Source organism: Corvus kubaryi, unplaced genomic scaffold, assembly GCF_017639235.1.
Source record: "Corvus kubaryi isolate FWS band 111438036 unplaced genomic scaffold, C.kubaryi_AGA036_p1.0 78, whole genome shotgun sequence".
NCBI lineage: Eukaryota > Metazoa > Chordata > Aves > Passeriformes > Corvidae > Corvus > Corvus kubaryi.
Window position 1 is genome coordinate 10,424,742 of NW_024582065.1, and position 23,045 is coordinate 10,447,786.

Sequence of the window (23,045 nt, forward strand, 5' to 3'; positions counted from 1 at the left end):
CATTTTGAAATGGTTCTTGCTACTTGTCCAGGTAATATAAAGCCTGTTTCTCATCTGAATGCTGGGAATTCTTGCAATTTTCCTAGAACCTTTCTAAAAATTTGCTATTATGGAACTCTCTGTGTGTGGAATGTTATTAGCTATCACCTCCAGGTTTAAAAAAGATTTGTCAAATGAATGAATGTAAAACCTGCCTTTATAACTTGCAGGGAATCCTGCAAAGAAATTAGCAAAATTAAAGGTGAAACTTCGCAACATAAAATTGTTATTTTTTATTACAGTTTAGGAAACCAAATGGTTGTTTCAGTCACTGTATGTCATTGACATCATAAGAATGCTATATCATACTGTAATAATGGGTTTGTTTGAAATTTGTCAGTCAGTTTTGAAGATCTTTGGGTTTTGTAGAATTGCAGGAAACCAATATGAGAATGCTTGAATTAACCAAAGGACAAATAAAGAGGTCTAAAGATACTGTATTAAAACTAGTTCTGTTCAAGTTAAGACATGAACAAGTAGTTGCTATTATAATGATACATTATTTCCATCATAAAAGTGAATGTCAGAAAATACCCCACGTCTAGCTATATTACACTAGCAATTCAGTACGCCTTAGGCTTTTAAAGTTTTTTGTACCTTTCCTTTATGGTCTGTGATTCCTTCAAGGAATATTAATGCCTCTAATTATTTACTATTGTTGTGTTACCATTATTTTCTATTTTAACTCAGAAGCTTATTCCTTTCCATTCTAAAGAGAGAGGACCACTGACTGGAGTGGCCATTTCAGTGCTAGTTGGTAGCATAGTCTGGATGCTTGGGATTAAAGCAGTCCAAAGCTTTTCCAATGTACCAGCTTTATATTGAAAAAGCAGGCTTAATAGAACCAGAAAGTGATAATTCTATTATGTTTTAGCATGATTTAGCAATATTCCCATTAAACTTTCTTTCAACATGTATATGATTCACACTCCTTCCTTCCCAATATGCTTTTTCAGCCGAGGGTACACAGAGCTGCTCAAGGGAGGGAAGTGGGAGCAGGAAGAGCCAAGGGAGTGGGTTTCCATGAGTGTTTGCCAGGATATTGGAGTGGTTGTTTCCTGTCGTCGTTTCCTGATCAGTTTCTCCAATTCCTAACTACTTGTAGAGCTAGGTAGGTGATTCCCTATCTAGATTACTACTTGGGTGGAGTATTTAGTTTTCATTTTTAAATGAATAGTTTTAGATTAACGAACAGTTTTAGATTCTTTGCTTTTGTGGGAAAATACAGGTTTCTAACTTGCAGTTATGCCCCGCAGCACCAAGGTTCTTGAAAAAACAATTTCCTGAGGATGAGGTTGTTTATTTAGGACCATATTTATAAAGAATTCATAACCGCTTTTAAGGTCTTTAACATATAGTTCAGGTCCATTGATTTTAGGGCACTTATTTAAGTGCAGTTAAATGCCTAAAATTTTTACACAGTGAAGGAGCCTAGAGACTTCTCTTGCGGTGTATTTTTGAGTCATTAGTGTTCTCTTACAGGTAATTATGTTGTAAATATAAATTTACAACATCAAAAATAGCCAAAAAATCAAAAATAGCCAAAGAAACTGTTTCTTTGACTGTCCTCTTTGCTGAACAAGAAACATGTTTTTATACAGATCAGCCTTTTGATTAAGTACTGAGTACTTTTTTGTCTCTTAAAAGCTGTCTAAATAACCTGTTCCTATAAGCCTTTGTGTATGGGTTGTTCCAAATAGCATATGACAAGGCTTATTTCTTCAAACTGTTGCAGTTTTGTCTACAGGGAAAAAGAGAAGTTGTGCCGACTTGATAGATGACAGGGAGCTTTATTTGGATGTGCCAGGTGTTTGTAGGATATCTGAATTGTTTGGGTAACATTAGGTGTTTGCTCCTTGGAAAGGACTGAAGAGAAAAATGGGATTTGCCTTTGTGTGGGCATTCTGCTTGGACCAAATGGGCATGCCTTTTCCTTGTATTTATAATACTGTGAAGTGCAGTTCATAGGTTTTTTAAAAGGCTTTAGGCTGAATTATGTGATTTGCAAAAGATTCCATAGTTGATTTGTCTTTCATACAGAGCATCTTGGAGATCAGCTTGCATTAAAGTCCATGACTAGAGAATAAAACATCCTACTAGCAGAAAGGTACTAACATCCAGTTATTTCTGGCTGTGAAGTCTGAGAGTTGTCTTCAGCAGTGTAATGCAGTTGGCAATGAGTGGTTTGAAAGACTTGACTTTGAGAATGAGTGAAAATACTATAAAACATCTTCATAAAAATTAACTTTGAATCAGCGATCAGAAATTCAAGGTAAGCAGAAAGAGATAAGAATGTGCCAATATTAAAAAGGTAAACTTTGAGAAATCAGATTGTTTTTCCAGACAGGGTGCAGTTCCATTGCTGGATTCATTTGCCACAAGATCTTTCAAACCCAAAAATTTAAAAAAGAAAAGTGTTTTTTTAGGAGTAGCAGGAAAAAGAAAAAATGGATGGATCCAGAGAAAAAACATTGTAAAGAAAAATTACCACCCAGACTTAAACCCAAAAGTGTTTATATAAGATCTATCTCAGGAAGTCCCTAACCACCACTTACTTCTGACAGGAAACAACATCTGGAAAACAGCTATTGTACCTTTGCCTTTCTCCTATAGTCTTTTTTGAAGCATTTTCTGCTTTCTGACACTGGATAGCATATGTTTTAAAATGTTAAAATGCATCACTCTTAAAACATTTAATCTTCTGTAATGTATTTTTCCTGATGCATGGGGAAAGCATTAGGAAATAGCTGGGTTTTGGGGAAAAATGAAAAAAAAAAATGGCAGTATTCTGGAGAAAATCTGATTTTTTTTTTTAGGAGGAAAGCTTTGGTAGAAGGCTCCAGACCGCTTCAGAATTTTTTAGCCTGTTTCAGTAGATAACAAAATGATTTTCACCAGTCAGAGATGATTTGGGGTACAGCTTCTTGAATGTAATTCCAGTTGAGTTCTTTGTAACATTTTCTTTCACACTGGTATCTTAGTTTGAAAGTTGCTTGGGTTTTGCTGCACTTGCTGATCTGTTTTTTCTATATTAGGCTTCATTGCTGCAGTGACAAATGTGGGATGATTAATTCCAGTGATTCAGTAGGGTGAGGTTATTCAGGAAGGACCATGGGATCAACGTCAAATTTTAATTTTGTTAGTTGATGTTGCTGAGGCTAATTGAGCCAAAATAAGGTGGTCTCTCTAGCTCTACCTTTTTGTAAGGTAAATTTTGCTTATACCTCATGATACAAGAGATTGCTTGAAGTACGTGCTATATTCACAGTTAAAATCAGAGTCCATTGTCTACTTGTATACATGGAACCTTCCTGCTGCAGCAAATTAGTTCATATAACTGCTATACTCCAAACTCCCCTACAATAATAGATATGCAGGTATAGGCTAGCACATTTATCAAACTTGTCGTAGAAAAATAGAGTTGTGGCTGGAAGAGACCCCTGGATATCATCTGGTCTACCTTCTGTGGAAAGCAGGGCCATAAATTATGTTATCCAGGGTCCAGTCAAGCCATATCTTGAATATTTCCAGCAAGGGAAATTGCTCTCCTCCTCTGGGAAACCTATTTCAGTATTTAAGTGTATTCGCAGAGAATAAATTTGCTTATATGCGGAGAGAATGTCCCCCATTACTTCTTGACCTGTTGCTATCACTCTGGAGAGAGCATTTCCATCTTCCCTGTGACTGCTTTGTAGGTACTATGGAAGAGCAGTTAGGTTCCCTTCCTGCCCCTTCACTTCTTTAAGCTGATCAAACCTCTAAGCTGAACAAACCCAATTCCTTTAGCCTTTTTTCCTACGAAAAAAGCTTTCCAATCCCGTAATCACCTTGACTGCCATCCATGGGACCATGTCGTAATTGTGTAATGTCTCTCTTGAGACATTTGTAATGAATACATTTCTGTGTGTTATAGATCACATGGTGTTGCCTTAGCAAAGGTTTGTCTTCAGGTTTTTTTAGAGTATTCTGAATCCTACCAAGGTTAACCAGTATATACATTTGGTTTTGTAGAAAATTTTTCCAGCCCTTAATCCATGGAAAATATCCAGTCGACTTGAAACCAGCGATACCACAAAACAGTTGGCTTTTTTGCCTATGAGCTAATCTCCTGACAGTGGCGTCTTTGGTTTTACAAACTGCTGACTGTAGTAATTTGGACTTTCTACCACATAGTTAATTGATAAGTTACTGTCCCTCTGTCCTCTGCTCTGTTTAGTGCAATACAACCACACTACTGTATGTAGGAAAATGCTCTCATAAATATAGTTGACTACAAATTGGAAACATATCCTTGTCTCTTCTGGCTCTCCTGTCAAACCGGTGTCATTATTCAATTTGTGAGGAGCAAAAATGGAAAATAATTGCTTTCCATAGATTGTCTTTTGTTATGTGTGCCAGTTACTGTGTGTCTTGCAGACAGTGCTTCCTGTACTGAAGGAATGCTCTATGCCCAGGCATCCGTGTTACACAGCAGCATATGTACATTCAGGGGCTGTGAATATCTTTAGAAGTGTACATGATTGTAAGTAGGGAGCTAAATTGTTCATTAAAGCGTTTAGCTTTTTTTTACCTCTTTTTACAGCATTTTTTACCTCCTTTTACAGTTTGTAGTTTTCGCAGTAATAGTACATATATATTTACCAAATAAATAATACATATATATTTACCAAATAAATGCGATCGTTTGTTGCAGTACTCGATCAAAATGTTACCTTAAGAATAATAAATTGAAGTCCCCAGGCTAGTGTGAAATACTTCTCCGTCAGCTATTCTTTGTTGCAAAGTAGTGAATGTCTGACTTACAAAAATACCGTACAGCAGCTGTTTCCTAGCTTACTTGCATTTGCAGAATTGCACAGACCCATAGCACAGCACTATGCACAAAAGTATATATCAAGTATGCAGTAGTGGTGTGGTTTAACCACCTAATTTTTGGTTTGTTAGCCCTACTATTTTACAGTATAGTTTTATATTCATTACAAAAAAGTTTTAAAAATTAGAAAGTAAAAAAGACACAGTTGAGAATGATGCAAGTTTTCGGTCTTTATCTGCACAGATTTTTTTATGATCAGTTTTGCAACAGTGTATATTTCTGAAACAGTTTTAGGTACTGTAAGTTTTGGATTACACCTTGTGCCTGCAAATTGTCATAAACCCCCAAAGAGATTTAAAATTCTGAATTTTTAAGAATAAATGGTGCTGCTCAGGTCAAAGAAATCTGTGACAGAACAGAAAACTTGAACCCAGCCTTTCTAACTTCCAGGCAAATGCCTTAAAAAACAGATTTCTCTTTATTTCTGTTACTGCTGTTTAAAGTAATACCTGCCCAGCTTTTCTCATTAGTATAACTTCGTACATGTGATTTACTGGACTGAAAGTGTTTTGTCTTTCATACCATGTTTTGTTAGTCTTTTGTAATGAGGAACAAATTACACACTGTAGTTGTTTGTGACCATTTCAAAGCTTATGTGCTCCAGCTCAGGTTCTTCAGAACTGGGTGAAGCTGAATAACCACTGATTTTCAAAGGTTTGGGAATATTTTTCTTAAGACCTCTTTGTTAGTACCCATCAACTCCAAAATATGCTTATTTATTCCCTGTCTTAGTGCTACTTTCTCAGAAGCCCTGCATATTGAATAAAGAAAATAATAGGAGAAGCTTAACTGTGAATCCAGACACAAATACACAGACTTAGGTTGGCATCCTGCTGAACACTGCAGTTCTCCATAAATATTTCTTTCAGTAAAATTTAGCCTTGGAAGTTGTTGTCTGGTGGATGGAGCGCTCAAAATGTACTATCTTGATGGCATTGACTACTACATTTCAAGTTCACTTTTTTGTCATACAAATTTTTTCCTGCCTTTAAACTGTTAGCAGTATTACTGCTTTGTTTGATCTCTCCAGTAGAAGTTTAAAAGCTTGGTGTTAGAGTGTTACAGGTTTGGTTTTCTTTTGCCAGCTTAAAAATAATTGGTCCCCTTTACACAGAGTGATTTTCATTAATAAATTTAGTCCTGGATTATTTGGCCATGCTTTTCCTTTGTATGTGTTGTTACTTCATGATATCATAAACTAATGAACACTGTTGTCTGCATACAGTATCCAGCTGCAAAATTAGTTCTGGTGACAATGGAGAAAAGTGAGTATCACTGGAAAATGATACTTGTCTGTGGAAGAAGCTGCCCATGAGCTCACCCTCTGGAAAATATCCCGATGGCTTCACATCTTAGCTTTTTCAGTGCACAGTAGCACATATATGAGCCAAAGTTTGAAAAGCTAGTGCTGTGTGTTTGCTTTGGCATGGGGCAGCCCTGAGGCTTTCCTTTGAGAAATGGGTCTTGATGTCTTTTGCTGAAGGGGATAATTTTGTCATTCCTCTGTGCAAAATAAACTGATTCTTGTCTCTACCTATTATCACATCATATATATAGAAGAGTTAAAAATACCACTGCCCAGATTTAAAAAAAAAAAAATCATAAAAACCCAATTATCCTTCTTGCTTTAAAGGAAAGGGGGGAGCAGAAAAATATGGGAAAGGTGTGGCTTGACGTGTAATTACAAAGAGTGTGTTCTTCTATATTCTAGCATATTACATTCAGTTTAATTTTTTTGACATCTATCAGTTGGGTTTTTTCTTCCTACACCCCACTACCTACCAAGAGCCCATTTCCTTACACTTTTATTTGGAATTCACAGGGCCTAGGCTAACCGCCTTTCATGTTTTTTGATGCTTGTGTATCTTGTGATCCTCGTCTATATGTTGTCCTGAAAAACAGATTCTTTGTCCTGAAAAAAGGCTTATAACCACTTCTACAGAGTGGTTATAACCTTTGATATCAATGAGAATAGCTGCATACTTGCTCAAAATAGCCGGAAAGTGGCCTTGACTCAGGCTGCCATAAGGCATGTTGCAGTGTAGAGGCTATGAGCAAATAGAATTTTTGCAGTTATAACTCTAACTACATTTTGATGTGCCACTTGACAAGAGGGGACAGCGAAGAGCTGCTGTATGGAACCTCAGTCTAGGTAGGATCTCTAGGCCATTGCAAAACCTTGGGGACTCAGGATTTGCTCAACACTGAACTGCTACAGAGCCACTCTAATACTAGGGAAATTGGGAGTTCTTCCTTCATTCTGAGGTGTAAGGTGCCTGGTCCATGTTGGCCATGCGTAGATCTTAGGATCTCTTGAGTGTGTGGGATGATGGCTGGAGCAGCTCCCAGTGTGGTTGAACCCCTTGTAGTGGATAAGTTCAGAAAAGCTGAAAATAATAATTGGGGTTGTTTTTTCCCCTCTAAAATCTAAGTAAGACTGAGACGTGGAAACAAAGCAGGACAAAAGTGCTGTCTGTGTTTCTCTAGTATGTTATGTGAAGTTTAGTATGAGATGTAATAAATTGGTATGACTAATATCTTACCTACACAAGAGTGAAAAAGGACAAAGAAAGAGCAGGTATTGCTGCCCTGGACAAACTTGTAGAAAATTGTCTTCTAATCAGATAAAGTCATACTCTTTTTTTCTTTTTATCTCTCTGCTTTTGTATATATTTTGATGATCTAGGAAAGCAAACCCCGATTACTCCCTCTTCCTTTAAACTCACTCGTCCTTTGGCTTGGGATATTACTGTATCTGAGGGAAGCACATTGGCATGCTTAATTAGTAGGTCCAGAACTGCAAACTATTAATATGAATTACAAAAACATAGGGGGTTTTGTTTCATTTTGTTTTAAGAAAATAGAGCAAATAAAACAACTACTGAAAATATTCATAACTTTTGATGATACATCATTCTGTCTTTCTAGAGATAGAAATGTGTAGAGATAGAAATGAAGAAAAGTTGAGAATGGTTTTTAGAAGGTACTTTTTGGGAGAAAGCAATAAATACCCCAGGTTACTCTTAAGATAAAACTGGTAGGGTAGTCTGAGTCACATGAACCTCTGCTTTATAAACTGTACTCATATTTATGAGATATATTACTTCTTCAAGGGAAGATTCTTAATATGGGAAGAAAATTTTTGAAGGAGTGATCTGTGTCATTGCAGGAAGTTAAACTAACTGTAAAACTTGACCTGATTTCTAAGCCTATTTTTTCTTTAACCCAGCGTTACTGGAAATTCCAGTTGGTTTGTATGTTGTTCAGTTGTTAATCCAGCTCTATTCCACTCATTTACAAGGTCTTAATGTCCCTTTCGGTTTTGGTGGGATTATTAAATTACCTTTGGTCACTGGACCACTCTCCTATTTATCATGTCAGTGGGTCTAATGGGCATATCGTTCTTTCATAGTCCAAATTCACAGATTGCTGGGGACTTGAGAGACAGTTTAGTTATGGCCTTATGGTTTCCAAGCAAAGCATTTAACAGTTCATAACAAACTGAGTTTGTTCTGGCTTGTTGCTGCCTCTCTGTCTGTTTCTTCAGTTTTCAGTGACAGGTCATATGATTTCTTCATTCATTCCTCCTTAAGCAGTGTAAGGCTTTTCCAGAATGCATGAATGAATAAGCTAAAAACCTAAAGAAATTAGGTATTGCAGCCTGGCTAACACTGGACATAACAGTGTGATCCAATGAGCAACGTACTGGTCAAGGTGGCAGAGATCCGAAGAAACAGATATGTGGCGAACTCAGCTTGAGTGAAAAAAAGTCTTACAAGGGATTTCTGTAAAGTATTCCTAAGTCTCAGGGCAGAAAAGTTAGTGGAGATCTTCCAGACTGGTGGCAGACCCAGGAAGCATTGCAGTGGGCTCTGGTCATGGGGCCCAGCAGCATTCTGTCCCCCCACTGTCAGCTCCAGTGGCTGGGGCAGCTCTCATTCTTTTTTTAGTGTCCTTGTTATGGTCCTGCAAATTGCTCGTAGTAGGCAGTAGCCTAAGTGCAAAAAACCTTTTGTCTTTTTAAGAGGTGTCATAGAACTCAAGCAGTAATTACAGGATTTTTCAAAATGCAAATCCCAAGCTCTCCTTTGTTTAATGGGCCCAGACCACAGTGGGGGTAAACTACTTCTGGTTGCTATATTCATTAAAAATTATGCAACTGTTTCTGTTTGAAACACTAGAGCAATTGGTTGATTGATTGATTTGTTTGTTTCAGGAATTTATCTCTTGGATTTAATCTACATTGATTCTGCATATCCTGCTTCAGACAGCATAATGGAGAATGAACAAAGATCCAATCAAATGAACAATATTCTCCGAATAATAGCTGATCTGCAAGTATCCTGCAACTATGGTTGGTAAATTTTGTTATACCTGTCAAGCCTTAACTAAAATTTCTTTAGTGTGAAATTGTGAAAGCAGATTTTGGCCCCGAGGGAGCACAAGAGGCTAACATTGGTAGATTTGAACACTAGTAAGGGATGTAGCTTCCACTTCTGTGTAGCTTCAGTCTTACCAGTAAATTGGGCAGATAAGCACATATTCTAAATTGTAAGAGCTATAAGAGAGGGTGTGTAGAGTTTACTGCTACATGTGGGCTACAAATGACATACTTTCAAGTGCAGCTATTGCATTTGGCTTCTATTGTTTCCACCAGAGGCAATCAGAATTATCTTAATATCTTCCCTTTACTTTGCAGTAGATACGGTGTCTAGAGTGTGGAATGTGTTCATTTGGTTATCATTTTGTTGTTAGCATCCTGGTGATGCTAACAGCCTGCCAGTGAAGCTGTATATCAAGAAATGTGCTGGTTTTGCTGTCTTAATGAATACTCAGTGTACTCTTGGCGACTTAGCATGACTTTTCATAGCTTATATATGTAACGAGCTGAAAAGCCTTCAGAAGATTTAAAAGCTGCAGTTTTGGAGAGCTTAAAAAAAAAAATTGTGAAAAAACAAGGTGAGGTGTTAACTGTGTATGCTTAAGTATCCAGCCATTGTCCTTTTTTGTCAACTTCAGTATTTCAAAGTACTTAAAGGTAGGAACTAGGCATAATAACATAGGATTCTGAATAGCTAGATTATTCAGGTGTCATTTTCTTATTGGGAGTTTCATTTTGTCTCTGAATACTTTGGATGACAAAGAAACCTCGTTATTTCATTGACCCTTTCCTTTTTACAGTTTTGGTAGCTTCCTGCGGTGCTATGCATTAATTTTGAGTGCTTTTGTTAAAATCAGGATGAAAATTAAAATATGGTCTTGAAACAATACTCTGAGATAATGGGTGCCTTTAAAACAGTTATCTTTACAAGAGCACAAAAGTTAAGTGAGGTACTACAAGGCATGTTCCTGTCCATGCACCATGTGTCAAGAGGTTTTTCTGTCATTCTGAACTTAGTGTCTTTCATTCTTGGTATTCAGCACTGTAATTATTAATTAGTTATTTAATAACTTTCAAGTCTCCTCAGTTCTTGGACATCAGAGAACCAATAATAATAGCTATGGCCATTATATTATAATGTATTTATATAGATATTAAAAAAATAGCTATAGCTGTTATATTATAATATAGCTATAACTAATAGCTATGGCTGCAGGCTTTGATCTTCCCCAGAACAATGAACACAAAATTCAAGCAGGTTTTGCAGCAGATAATTTTTTTCCACCAGTGAGATAGCATCTAATAAAATTCATGAGCTTTCATGATGATGAAATGCATCTGTATTTTCTTTAACAACTGAGAGCATCACTTTCGCTCAATCAAGTGTTTAACACCTTTTTAGAGTAAAAGTAGTATTTCTGCCTGATTTATTCTTTAAGGAGGTTCAAATTCTGTTTCCATGAAGGTATAGTAAGAACCAGAAAGAAAACTCTGAACTAATAATTAATTTTGGATTACATAAATGTTTGTGTTTTTTGTTTGTTTGCTTGAACACTCCACAGATCATCTCACAACACTTCCCCATGTGCAAAAGTATTTGAAGTCTGTCCGTTACATTGAAGAACTTCAGAAATTTGTAGAAGACGACAATTACAAGTAAGTACTGTTCTTTTCTTCAGGCATTGGGAAATTAAACAGGAAGATTACTTAGTCATTAGTTTTATTAAGAGCTGAACAAAAAGCCCTTGGCTGAAGATGTTTTAGGGTGTTTCTGCTAAGTAAAATCCAGAATGACAGTCTTTCTTTACGACTATAAGCAGATTTACGAAGTATAGCAGTGAAAAGTAACAGTTAACAGTTCAGAGTAGATGAAAATCTAGTCTTTATTCTATTACATGATGATTGTGTTCTGGGAATTTTGTTCAATAACCCTAAAGTCATCCCCAAGATGTCTAGTATTGCCTCTATGGCATTATGAATAATACATTAAGAACATTTACCAATTTCAGATTATTATTTTTAATAAGTTAGTACTTACGGTTTGGGGGTTTAAGTTTTGGGGGTTTAAGCATGTTAAAGCAATGTTTACAAAAGACAAGAGAAGAGTTAACCCATACAGAGGTTTGAAGCAGACACCAGAGAGCACATCGGTCAATATGTGAATGTACTCCAGTTAAAGGAAGTGAGAATCCCTGGCCAGTAATTCTGAAAGAACTAGCAAATTAAGTTACACGCCTAGCAGCCAAGGCTTTAAATAGCTCAACCAAGGTAGATACAATGCTATACAATTAGCTATTGACAAATAGAGTAACTATTTAGGCGAGCAGAATTTGAAATATTCAAGGCAAACATATGTTCAGTAATACGATACTAGTACAAAATATTTTAGCATATGTTTTAGAGAGCAAAGGTGGTAATGAACTTTAAAACCAGTCTTGTTACCAGTTTTGTTAAATACTTCAATTAAGAGCTTTGTCTCAGAATTTATGTATACTTAGACCGTATGCTAATAAAACAGTGATGGAAGGGTTCATTGAAATAGAACATGGTTTGGGTATCACAAAGGAAGAATCTGATGACCTGATGACTAAAGTGATAGTGACACAAACCCCAAAATGTTATATAATTATTCTAACATTAGTTTCTGGTGTTGATCAGTAGATAGCAGTCACAAGTGAGATACAGCCATGAAAGGACCAATTCATCCCTACTCTCTATCAAATATAGTGTTTCTATGAAAAAATAGGGTTGTTTATACTGCTTCAGAAGGAGCTGGTGAGAGCTTACATGGGGCATTGTATGCATTTCTGGCCATCCATGCTTGCATGCTTGAAAGTTTAAATAAATGCTGGTGCAATCAGATGAATAAAATCTATCTGGTGACACCAGATGTAAAGAACTAGGTTGGGCCTTAGCCTAGGAAAGGAGAAGTTTAGGTAAGAGAATCACTATATATACACACAGCTGGAAGAAAATGGGGAGGGTAAAAAGCAATTTAAATGAAATTTTAATGGTAACACAAGGATAAAACGCATAGAAAATTTTAGAAGTTAAATGTTGAAATACAGTTTGTAACTACCAGAGGAATGGAATTCTGGAACCTCTTCTTATTCAGAGTAGTGAGACAAATAATCAAATTATTTTAAGTCGAAACCTGATCAGTTAGTGAAGTGAAGGCTACCAGTTAGTGTTTGTGAAGAGAAAAGAGCATATTCGGTAATCAGAAGACTGTGCATTACCAGTGTGGGGTCATGTACACAAGCATGTGAAGAGTGACCTGCACAACCATTTACGTTTTGCTGCAATTAGTGCTGATGCTGCTGGCATACAGATGCAACCTTCTGCTGAGATGGGAAAAAAGGTGTCATCGTAACAGAGACAACCCATGTTTTAGCATAACACAGGTCAGACAATTTGGTTTTTTGATTCTGAATATAGCTGAGTTGCTGGTAACTCCAGCTGTTCCTCTGAGCTCTGGCTCCAGCCGCGGGGCATGCAGGACTATACCTTGACCAGATCTGTCAATAGGAATTCTTGTGATGAATGCGTGTGGAACTTTGCTTTCCCTGAGAGAATAGTTCTAAAAGTAAAAGCATTTGGACACGGTGTTATTTTGGAACTTCTCAAAGCATTATCAGGGCATACTTCAAATAGAGATAAAAGGTCTAAAATTTGTCCCCTTGCTTAGGGTAGACTTCCGCAAAAGAAGCTGAATGAGCACTGGGTCATTCACTGCAAAAGCTCATGCTTGGTGATGGTTTGAGATCTTTGTGCCTTTGTGTCTGGTTCGTCACAGATACTAAGGATAGTGATGTTTCTGTAGGAAAATAATTAGGGGAAAAAAAAGGAATGTGTTTAATGTTTTCATAGCAAAATTCATCTGCTCCATGGAATTAGAATTCCTGCCAGAGTACTGATGGTGGAATGTATAAATTCTTCCTTTATTCAGTCTCATGACACTGTATATGTTTCACACCCAGACACATTGTGCAAGAGATGCACATCAACCATGAGCAGTGCACCCAGCCTTTGAAAAGGTCAAGCAGTCCAAGACTTTTGTTAAGGGTAGTCTGAGATACAAATCTCAGTGTTAAGATTTAACAAATGGTCATTATTTACTAATTTCCCACATACTTCCATGCTTCATTAAAGTTGTGAAGACAGAGAAAAATTAAACTGAGTAGTCACTGCTAAAGGTGAAGACCTGTAGTTAGTAGAGGCTTTACAGCTCCTGGACTGGATTAAAGAAACTGCTTGTATTATTCAATTTGATTTTTAGATGGAGTTTCCTGATGATGCAACAGTGTTAACACCATGTATACAACAGCTTTCATGAACTGTACTATTTCAGAAAAAATTAATTAAACAAGTGTTTTCCATAAGCATATGATACCATAACATAATATTTGTAAAAACTAGAAGTAATTCCATTTTAAATTTGAATATTAATGTGACTTTAGCAGCAACCTTGCTGATAGTGCTTGAAGGTATTTGATATATCTTAAAGATCATTTAATACTTTTTCTTTGGATTCAGTTATTTGTGAGATTAATTCAATCAAGTTTAGTGGTTTTCTTTCCAGGCTTCACTGTGGCAAGGAAAAACTGGACTAAAGTCACAAAAGGTATTAAAAAGACGGAAAGATTTGATTCTTACCACAGGAAAGTTGCTACAGCTTATATACATTGGAGAACTTTGATCTTTTTCTACCATGTTGGTTTCGTCAGAATAAAACTTTAATTTCTTTTTTTAATTAATTAATTTAAATTCATCAAAATGCATCACATCTACCCTTAAAGAAAACTCTCATTCCTCTTCCATTTTTGCACTTGGTAAGAAGTTTTTGGATTTTGTTTTGAATATTTTATACCACATTTTCCTCTCAGTTTCCCTTAATGGATCTTTAGTTTCATAGTATTTTCTGGTCCCGTGCCAGAAGAAACTGTAAGCCTTAAAAATGCGGAGGTAAGAATCTCTTCCCTCTTTTTCTTTGCAGTGACTGCTCTTTTTGAGCCAGGGACAGCATTAGTGCTCTCTGCAGAGAGCTATGTGTGACCTTTGGCATGAAGAACAGAACTATCTCAGTACCAGGCTGACAGGGAGAGACACTTAGATAGTTGTCCTGAAAAATATTGGCAGAATCCCAACACACATTTTGCCAAATGAGAACCTCAATTACATTGGAAAGGAATATATGGCAGCCACTTTATATAAACAAAGCTTTTCTCTACAATTTTTTGTGCCAGTCCAATTGCTTCCTTTAGGTTCATGCTTGTCAGCAAGCAGGAATGCTCCAGAAAACCCCTGGCAATGATGTCATATCCTAAAAATAACAGATCTTTCTTGCTTAGCCCGTATACTGTTTTCTGCAGAAGCTGCTCAGTTTTAGCAGTATATAACATTGTGGCACAATGCCACATCCACTCCTAACCAGACATATCTTGCAGCCATTCCTACAAATTTTTTTGCTGACCTTTTGTCATTGTTAGGTCAGGCCTTGTATTCTCACAGTTGTTTTTTGAATGAAACCTGTTTGAAGACTGTTATTTGTATTACAGTATTATCTGTCTGGACAGGACAGGACAGGACAATCAGGCTGCTATCTATGCCTATAATTCAGTTCTTCTGAGCATATTAGGCAATATAGTAGTAAGATGACTTACAGAAAAATCAGCTCAAATTTAGGTTCAGATAGGCAAGATGCTAAGGGAAAACATTCAAGAGACGTTAATAGGCAATTAAAAGGTTATACTGACTCCTAGCAGTGCTGGTGCTGTAGAAGTGCTAGCTGTACCACATTAGTTCCAGTCCTATGGGAACAGGAATTAAATGGCAGGTGCTTAGTACTTACATTAAGTATTAGTACTTACATTAGTACTTGTAACAGTGAAGCTTGGTTGCAGTTCATCTTCAGTAAGCCTCCCAGGCAGCTATATTCCCCTGATCTTTTCCACCAAGAACTGTGGTGAAAGGCAGGGCAGAAGAAAACCTTCACTGTTAGTGTGAGATTCATAGCGATCCAGTGGCCGTATGGTTCAGTAGCTGTAGTTGTGGCTTGACTGCCTCTTCCACAGGACACAAAATACAATCATAGAAGCATGGAATCACTAAGGTTGAAAAAGATTTCCAAGATGATCAAGTCCAACCTTTGACCGATCACCACCTTGTCAACTAGACTAGGTAAATTGATTGCCACATCCAGTTGTTTCTTTAAGTCTTCCAGGGATGATGATTTCACTACCTCCCTGGTCAGCCCCTCCCAATGTCTGACAACCCCTTTTGTGGAGAAGTTCTTCCTGATGTCCAACCTGAACCTCCCCTGTCACAGTTTGAGTCCATTCCCTCTTGACCTGTTGCTGGATGCCTGAGAGAAGAGGCTGTACCTTCCAGTCAGGGAGTTGTAGAGAAGGTCCCCCCTGAGCCTCCTTTTCTGCAGGCTAGGCCCCACCAGCTCCCTCAGCTGCTCCTCATATGACTTATCCTTTAGACCCTTTCCCAGCTTTGTTGCCCTTTTCTGAATGTGCTCCAGCGCCTCAATGTCTTTCTTGCAGTGAGGTTTCCAGAACCGAATCCAGGATTCAAGTTTTGGCCTCACCAGTACAGAGGGGCAATCACTTCCCTAGTCCTGCTGGCCACAGTACTTTTGATACAGGCCAGGATGCCATTGGCCTTCTTGCCTACCTGGGCATATGTTCAGCTGCTTTTCCTTTTCTCCTGGACCACTCTCCAGCCACTCTTCCCTATCCTGTAGCAATGGATGGGGTTATTGTAACTGAATTGGAACAGAAAGGAACCAGCACTTCGCCTTGTTGAATCTCACATTGTTGATCTCAGCCCATTGATTCAGCCTATCCAGATCCTTCTGCAGAGCATTGCTACCCTCTAGCAGATCAACACTCCCACCCAACTTAGTGTCTTTCATGAACTTACCAAGAGGGCACTCGATCTTCTTGTCCAGATCATCAACAATGATATTAAATAGGACTGGGCCCAGTATTGAGCTGTGGGGAACACCACTAGGGACTGGCCCCAACTGGATGTGGCACCATTCCCCACCACTCTCTGGGCCCAGTCATCCAACCAGGTGTTTCCCAGTGAAGAGTGCACCTGTCCAAGCCATGGACTGCAGCCTCTCCAGGAGAATATTGGGGGATGCATGGGGACAGTGAAGCTTCCAGCAACCTATTGTTTAAATGCTAGACAGGCAGCCCAAAAAGTTCCAGGTTGGCCAGACCCATCTTGTTTGGTACACAAATAATGGTCAGAAATGCCCTGAGGGACAGCTTTGACAACTGCACTGCTTTGTTGTGACTAACATCATCCTTGTTTCAGCAAAGATGAGTAAGTTTTATTCAGCCTCCTCATGGAGCACCTAAACTTCTGTGTAAGACAATTCTTTGTCTTCATTCACTTGCTTTTTATAAGAAAAATTGCGTAACACTGGCGTTACTGTCCTAGCGGTGGCTCCATCCCATACTGGAGAGCATACTTCCATGAAAGAGAGCTATGTTCAAGACTGACTCCCTATTTTATTTTCTGCATTATGTTAGGTTCCTCTTTTCCTGCTTACCAGGAAGGTTACTCTAAAATGAGCTGTATGGCCCAGTATTTAAGACTGGGTTGAAATATATGTCTGTCCAGCTTACTTTTCAGAGCATACCAGCCCTAACATGTTCCAGAAATTTTGAGTATCAGGCTTAAAAAAACAGAAGTTGTTCAGTCATCTTTCTACTATCCAAGAATAAAGCTTTCATATACTCTTCCTGTGCCTATTCTGTAGAAGCATTGTCTTAATTCCCAGTGGTAGATTGGTGTTTGTTAATTCAGTGAATCTCCATGCTGATTTTTCTTCCTAGAGATTTTACTTGTAATTTTTGTTTCACCTTAGATTGTTAATACTAACTCCTCAGTTTTGAAATTTCAGTTTCTAGTGGACAGTTTCTGAGGCTGATACCTAGGATTTATCCTGACATGTCTCTTAGCTGAACTCTTGCAGTATAATTTTGGAATGTTGAAATTTCATATGTCGGCGTTTAGACCATGCACTAAAACTAGGCTTCCTTACCATGGTAAAGCAAAGATTTGGTTTTTTGAAAAGAATTCCTGAAACAAAAAAGAAATCCTAACAGTACTGTGATATTGGCTGAATATAGTGACTTCCAAGATGAATTTCTGATGATACACAGGGGCAAACACATAAAAGAGTGTCTTTATGAGTTCTGAGTGGTTTAGGCATGCTGGAACCAAAGTAGTTTTTTGTTTAAAGTAATGCTAGTGAATGACACTGGGCAGTCAGCTGTGAGAATGTCATTAGGTGTGTGAAGATATGGATGATGCATGTTGGTGGTAAGCACATCAGGGCTCAAAGTCTACACTGATCTATTGAAAGTACCACACTAAGCCTCTCAGAGGCCACAGGTTCTGGCTCCAGGAGTCCCGTTTGGGAGACACTGAGCATTTGTGTGCATGTGTGGAACTTGTGCTGCTCCATGGAAAATGGAGTGTCAGAGGAATTGCAAAATTGAATTTGGGTGGTGACAAACAAGCCAGGACTGGTTGAAACTGTACTGACTGTCAGTATCTCTTCTTTGAAATAAAGAATGTTTCTGATTGTTTCGAGTCTTCTGGAGGAGAGGGGGAATAGAAGAGAAGGTGGCTCAGGAATGACATCTCGTCAGAATATATTCCCTTTTCTCAACAGTTTATTTTAAATATAAACATGTCAGCATGAGTATTTTATGTTTATCAAAATATATTTAGGCTCGCATTTATTTGTTCTTCTTTTAATACATCCTGTATTTTCCTAGGTTGATAGTTTTTCTGGAAACATTGCAGAATTCTGGCATCATGGAAGTCGATGTCCAAACTGTCAGAGACTTAAAAAGGGCTAAGATTCAGACTGTAGTTTAACATAGCCAAACAGATAATCAACATTATTTAACTTCACATATTCTGGGGAGATGAGCAGTGGAGAGTGGTGCAATCTCATTTTATAGCACTCAAGACACACTTGTTGCTCTGTTAGTGAATTTCTAAGTGCAGCACACAACACAGGTGCTTTCTAGATGGTATAACCATAGCATGCCTCTTCCTAAAACCTTGTTAAAAGCATAAAGGTGTTAGGTCTTTCTTCCTGCTGTTACATTCCCCTTTTCTTCTTTACAAGAATAATTTTAGACAGAAAGAGAGAAATAATATAGTGCAAGTAGTTGCATGGAAGTTGATCTCACTTGCTTTTGTCACTAAAGAAGGTATAAGAATGCACTTGCCTTAAATCTGTCAGCAGGTCATAGCACTTCCCCTGATGTACATATTCACAGGCAGTATTTCACCTGTGCTGTTTTTCAAACATGTAAGGGTTGTACTGGGTCTGGGAGCTTGATACACAGTAAGCTGATGAAACTGGTAAAAATTGTGACGTTAGACAAGTGACTTCTGGCCTTATCAGGTGTGTGAGGTAGTCCTGCCATTCTTACTGTGAAAAATACGTGATTCTGTCACTAGTTGTATTAACTGAAATTACAGACTGGACCTGCTTAATGAGCACAGTTCAGTTCAGCATGCTTAAGAAGAAATATGGTCTCTAATCTTTACGTGCAGATTTAAATTCATTTTATTCTAACCAAGCAAAAAATTTTCAGGAGGAATGCATTACAAATCACATCACTGTAAAAAGAAGCAGCTATTTGCTTGTGTGGACTGAACTGCAATCATATCTTTTAACAGTGGGCTTATTAGATGAATGTTTCCACAGTGACCAAATAAACTGTGGCTATTGCCACAGAGGAAGTAGTAAAACTGAGTAACTTCTTTGATCCAGGGTAAGGAAAGAGCTTCAGAGATGAGTTCCTCAAAGCTGGCAGAAACTAAAAATGCCGTTGTCGTGGCATGCGGGAAAGGACTGGTAACATCTCCCTTGCACAGACAGACATCGAAGAAATTAGCAATTGTGGAACAGTGACAGGTTATCAGCAGGAGGGTTGTCTGCTTCCATTTGGAGAAAAACTGTGAAACAATTTGAAATGCCTGCTTTGCCTGAGGACTTTGGTTTGTCAAATATAAGCTAACCCGGTAAAATGAGCTTAGTACCCAAATTTCTGAATAGCATCCGTGGCAGTTGCTGCAGAAGATTATTAAAACAAAACAATACAAAAAAATTAAAAAGCTTTCTTTGCAAAAATCAAGCTCACAGCATGGCAACAATGAAACTTGAATATAGTGAGGAACAGATCAGCCTTAAAAATGAACAGAAGAGTAACTACTGTTCAAAGGATGCAACTGGAACATTTCTACAGACATGGAAGATAAATTCACACAGTAGGGCCTTGCTAACAGGGAAGGACTTCATTAAGTTCTTTTGCCTTTTTTCCATACTGAAAGAAATTCCTATGTGATCAACATTTGAATAATGTACTGACTTGTATTATTGTAACTCTCTAGGAGAGTTACGTTACTGCTTCCTGGTCACAGAAATCAAGTTGACAGAAAGAAAAGTAGCCTGGAAAGGAATGATTCATCACCTACTTGAAGTACATTACTTTGGGTAGTTAAAAGAATCCAGTACTGTCAGAAGAATAGAAATTTGAAATCATGAAATGGACCGTAGCTTTGTTAACTGACTTCACACTAAAACATAGTTGACAATGTTGGAATGTTGTAGAGAAGGAACTGAAAGGTATTCCCAATAAAGAGTAATAAGGGAAGTGATGGCTGAGCCATATGTGATATTTTGAAATGCTGTCATAGGTTTCTCCCTCCGCCCCTTTCCATGTTTTTATCTGAAGTCAGAAAGCCTTCCCTTGGGGTGCACAGCAGGACACTGCAGCTTGAAACCTTCCAGCTTTTTTTGTGTGTCCACTGCTGTGCAATGACAGCAGTTATTTCCTTTGGATTTGTGCCTATTCCATTAAAATTTACTTAACATTGTAGTCCTTCATACCTTTTTGTCAGACTGGTACAGAGGAAAGGACCCATGAATGTCAAGTGAAGACTGCCTAAACTTGAGAAATAGCAGAAGTGATATGCATTGGGAGATTGAGATTTGTTGGAGTGCTGAGAACACAAGAGTGAGTGAGTACATAATAAAACACATGGAGTGAGGCAGCATGTCATATAATACTTTCTTCTAATTACCTTCTTTTACTATTAAGTGTTGGTCACTTTGCCCTTTTAAGCTTCTTTTCTGTAAGTCGTAGTAACTAAATAGCTATTTCTCTGTGCACATTTCAACATGGTAACAGTAAATTCACTTTCATGTTTAGAGGGAATAAAATGTTAGGTTTGTATCTAAATTACTAACTTTTTGAGGTTTTTTTTCCAAGGCGAAAGACTACATGAACTTACGTTTTTAAACTGAGAGGGAGGATTAAATAATGATTTCTCTTTCTGCTTTCATAGACTTTCCTCACAGTTTCTTTCTTGCTTCTGACAGGTAGTGATTGACTTCAAAAAAATTATTGTTTTGTTACTTCACAAAATAAATAACTACACTTCCAAGAAAGCAAAATTCCTAGTTAGCACTGCCAAAATAATTACTTTCTTTAATTTCTTTCAACTTCTATTGAGATTTTTTTTTTGTTAATTTCTCTAAAAACTTGTTTTTCCAGATTATCTTTAAGAATTGAGCCAGGTAACAGCTCTCCTCGACTGGTTTCCTCCAAAGAAGATCTTGCAGGTATAAAACATCATTTAAAAATTTGAATAAGGAAATAATTTTAATTACAGAAATCCTCCACTGAAGTATATGGGAAAATCCAGAGGTACATCAGTAGCATGAGTCAACAAGAAGGATTGCTGACTTGTATAAAAACATTTCCAATTCAAGGGATGTCAGAGGGTATTTGCTAGCATTGAAACAGATGTCAGATTGCGGGATTTTTTTTACAAATGCTTGAATTTTCATCATTATTTAATAAGTGAAGAAAAAAGACCCCTCTTTTGGTACAAAAAAAGCAGTGCAGTGAATAACACAGGAAATTCTCCTTTCAGGTTTCCATGTGATCACATAAATTTGAGACAATTTCATTGTGGAAAGCAGGAGGACAAAAGATTCGTAATAGCTTCTAGCAACATCTGAAAACTAGAGTACCATCCATAAGTTGACAAAAACTAATCTGTTTATTGCTATGACCAGACTAAACAAACATCAGGCTACATGAAATGTACTTCCTGCTATAGGAGCCATTATCTCGAAAGCTGTTCTGTTTTGATTTCTTGAACCTGAATGGCCAATTTTCTGTCCCATTATGTAAAACCATGTGTGAATGTAAAAACCCATGGCGTCCAGACCACATCTGACATGCAGTTTCAATTGGCTTTCAAAATGTCTTTTTTTCTCACCAATGAAAGACAAAGTAAGTGAGAGAAAGAAAAAGGAAGATGCTAAATATTAAACGAAGAAAAATCCCATGTGTTACTCCTCTGCCTCCCAGCTCTTCATGTTGGCTGCTGTAAAATGACCAGTCATTTATAGGGAACCTCCTATAGGTTGACACAAACCTTGTGTTTGCTATGCCCAGAGTCAGATAAACAGTTGACCTGGTCTTCAATTTCTTTAGGAAGGTGCTTTCCTTTTCCCTGCTTGATGCTCAGTGGTATTAATTGCTGTGTACAATATCAAGAAATAGTTCACGGGATAATTTTTATAAACTTAGATGAGTTCAAAAGCAGTTCTTAATGAACACTTTCTTCATACAGAAATGCATTTGGAAGTTAACTTCCCCACAGGAGCCATCACAGTGTTGTACTCTGTATCTGTGTCTGGAAAGGTGTTGTACCAGGCTTCTGCTAAGCAGTGCCCACTGCATCAAGGCTATCTTTCCAAACCCAACCCCCTGCCAAAAAGGCCAGTAAGCTGGGGATGGGCAACGGGTTGGGAGGGTACATAGCCGGGACAGCTGATGTGAGCTGCCCAGAGAGATATTCTGTACCATATGACACGCTCATCAGTAGAAGCTAAGAGAAAGCAGGGAGCAAGGCATTTATTATTAAGGTGTTCATCTCCCTAAGCATCCACTGCAATGCTGGGGCTAGGCCATGACTACTCATTGCCCACTGATGGGAAGTAGAGGATAAATTCTTCTTTTGATTTCTTTTGCTTCTGCACACAGTCATTGCTTTTTTAAATTAAATTGCCTTTCTCTCAACCCACAAAGGTTTTGTATCTTATCTTCTTCACCCTGTCCTGTGAAGGGTGGGGAGTAATAGAGCAGCTCAGTGAGCACCTGACAGCCTGTAAAGGTCAACCCACCACATTTTGTCACATTTTCTTCTGCTTTTGTGAGGATTTGGTTTTTCATACTTGAGACTTGAAACTAAGTTATTGCTTCTCATATGATTACATCTTTCTCACATATGTAAAGCAGACATACAAGTAAACTTTTTTGTTTTCTGGCTTTTGCTTTGTATTGCTCAACACTTGGGCTTTGATGTTAACACTTCATTTATATGATTATGGAATATAGCTTCAGTCATAGCAGCATAGTATGTGATCATTGCCAGTACTCTGTAAGTCTTAGTCAAGGGCTGAGAACTCTATTAGAACTGTATCAGATCTCTAGTGGAAGGCAAGTAATACAGCATGATACTGCAGTGAGCTCAGCTGGAGTCCACAAAAAATGGTTGGGACTACATTGAGGAGTACCTACTTCATTGAATATGTGATCCTATAGTATCTGGCAGTATTAGGAGGGTAATTTTCCTTTTTGAAACTTCAGTACCCCTAAGTGCTCTGTAAGATTGCTTTTTTCAGAG

General features: G+C 37.8%; 1 protein-coding gene across 13 annotated transcripts in view; it reads left to right on the forward strand.

Moving 5' to 3' along the window:
• Positions 1–23,045, forward strand: part of RALGPS1 (Ral GEF with PH domain and SH3 binding motif 1) — an 85,098-nt gene that overhangs the window by 37,491 nt on the left and 24,562 nt on the right. For all 13 annotated transcript variants that reach the window (XR_006020404.1, XR_006020403.1, XR_006020405.1 and 10 more), the window contains 3 exons: positions 9,129–9,266; positions 10,856–10,949; positions 20,900–20,967. Coding sequence is in view for 10 of the 13 variants with exons in the window: in XM_042052553.1 (XP_041908487.1) it covers positions 9,129–9,266; positions 10,856–10,949; positions 20,900–20,967 (300 nt within the window). In the remaining 3 variants the exon portion in view is untranslated. The remainder of the gene's footprint in view (positions 1–9,128; positions 9,267–10,855; positions 10,950–20,899; positions 20,968–23,045) is intronic.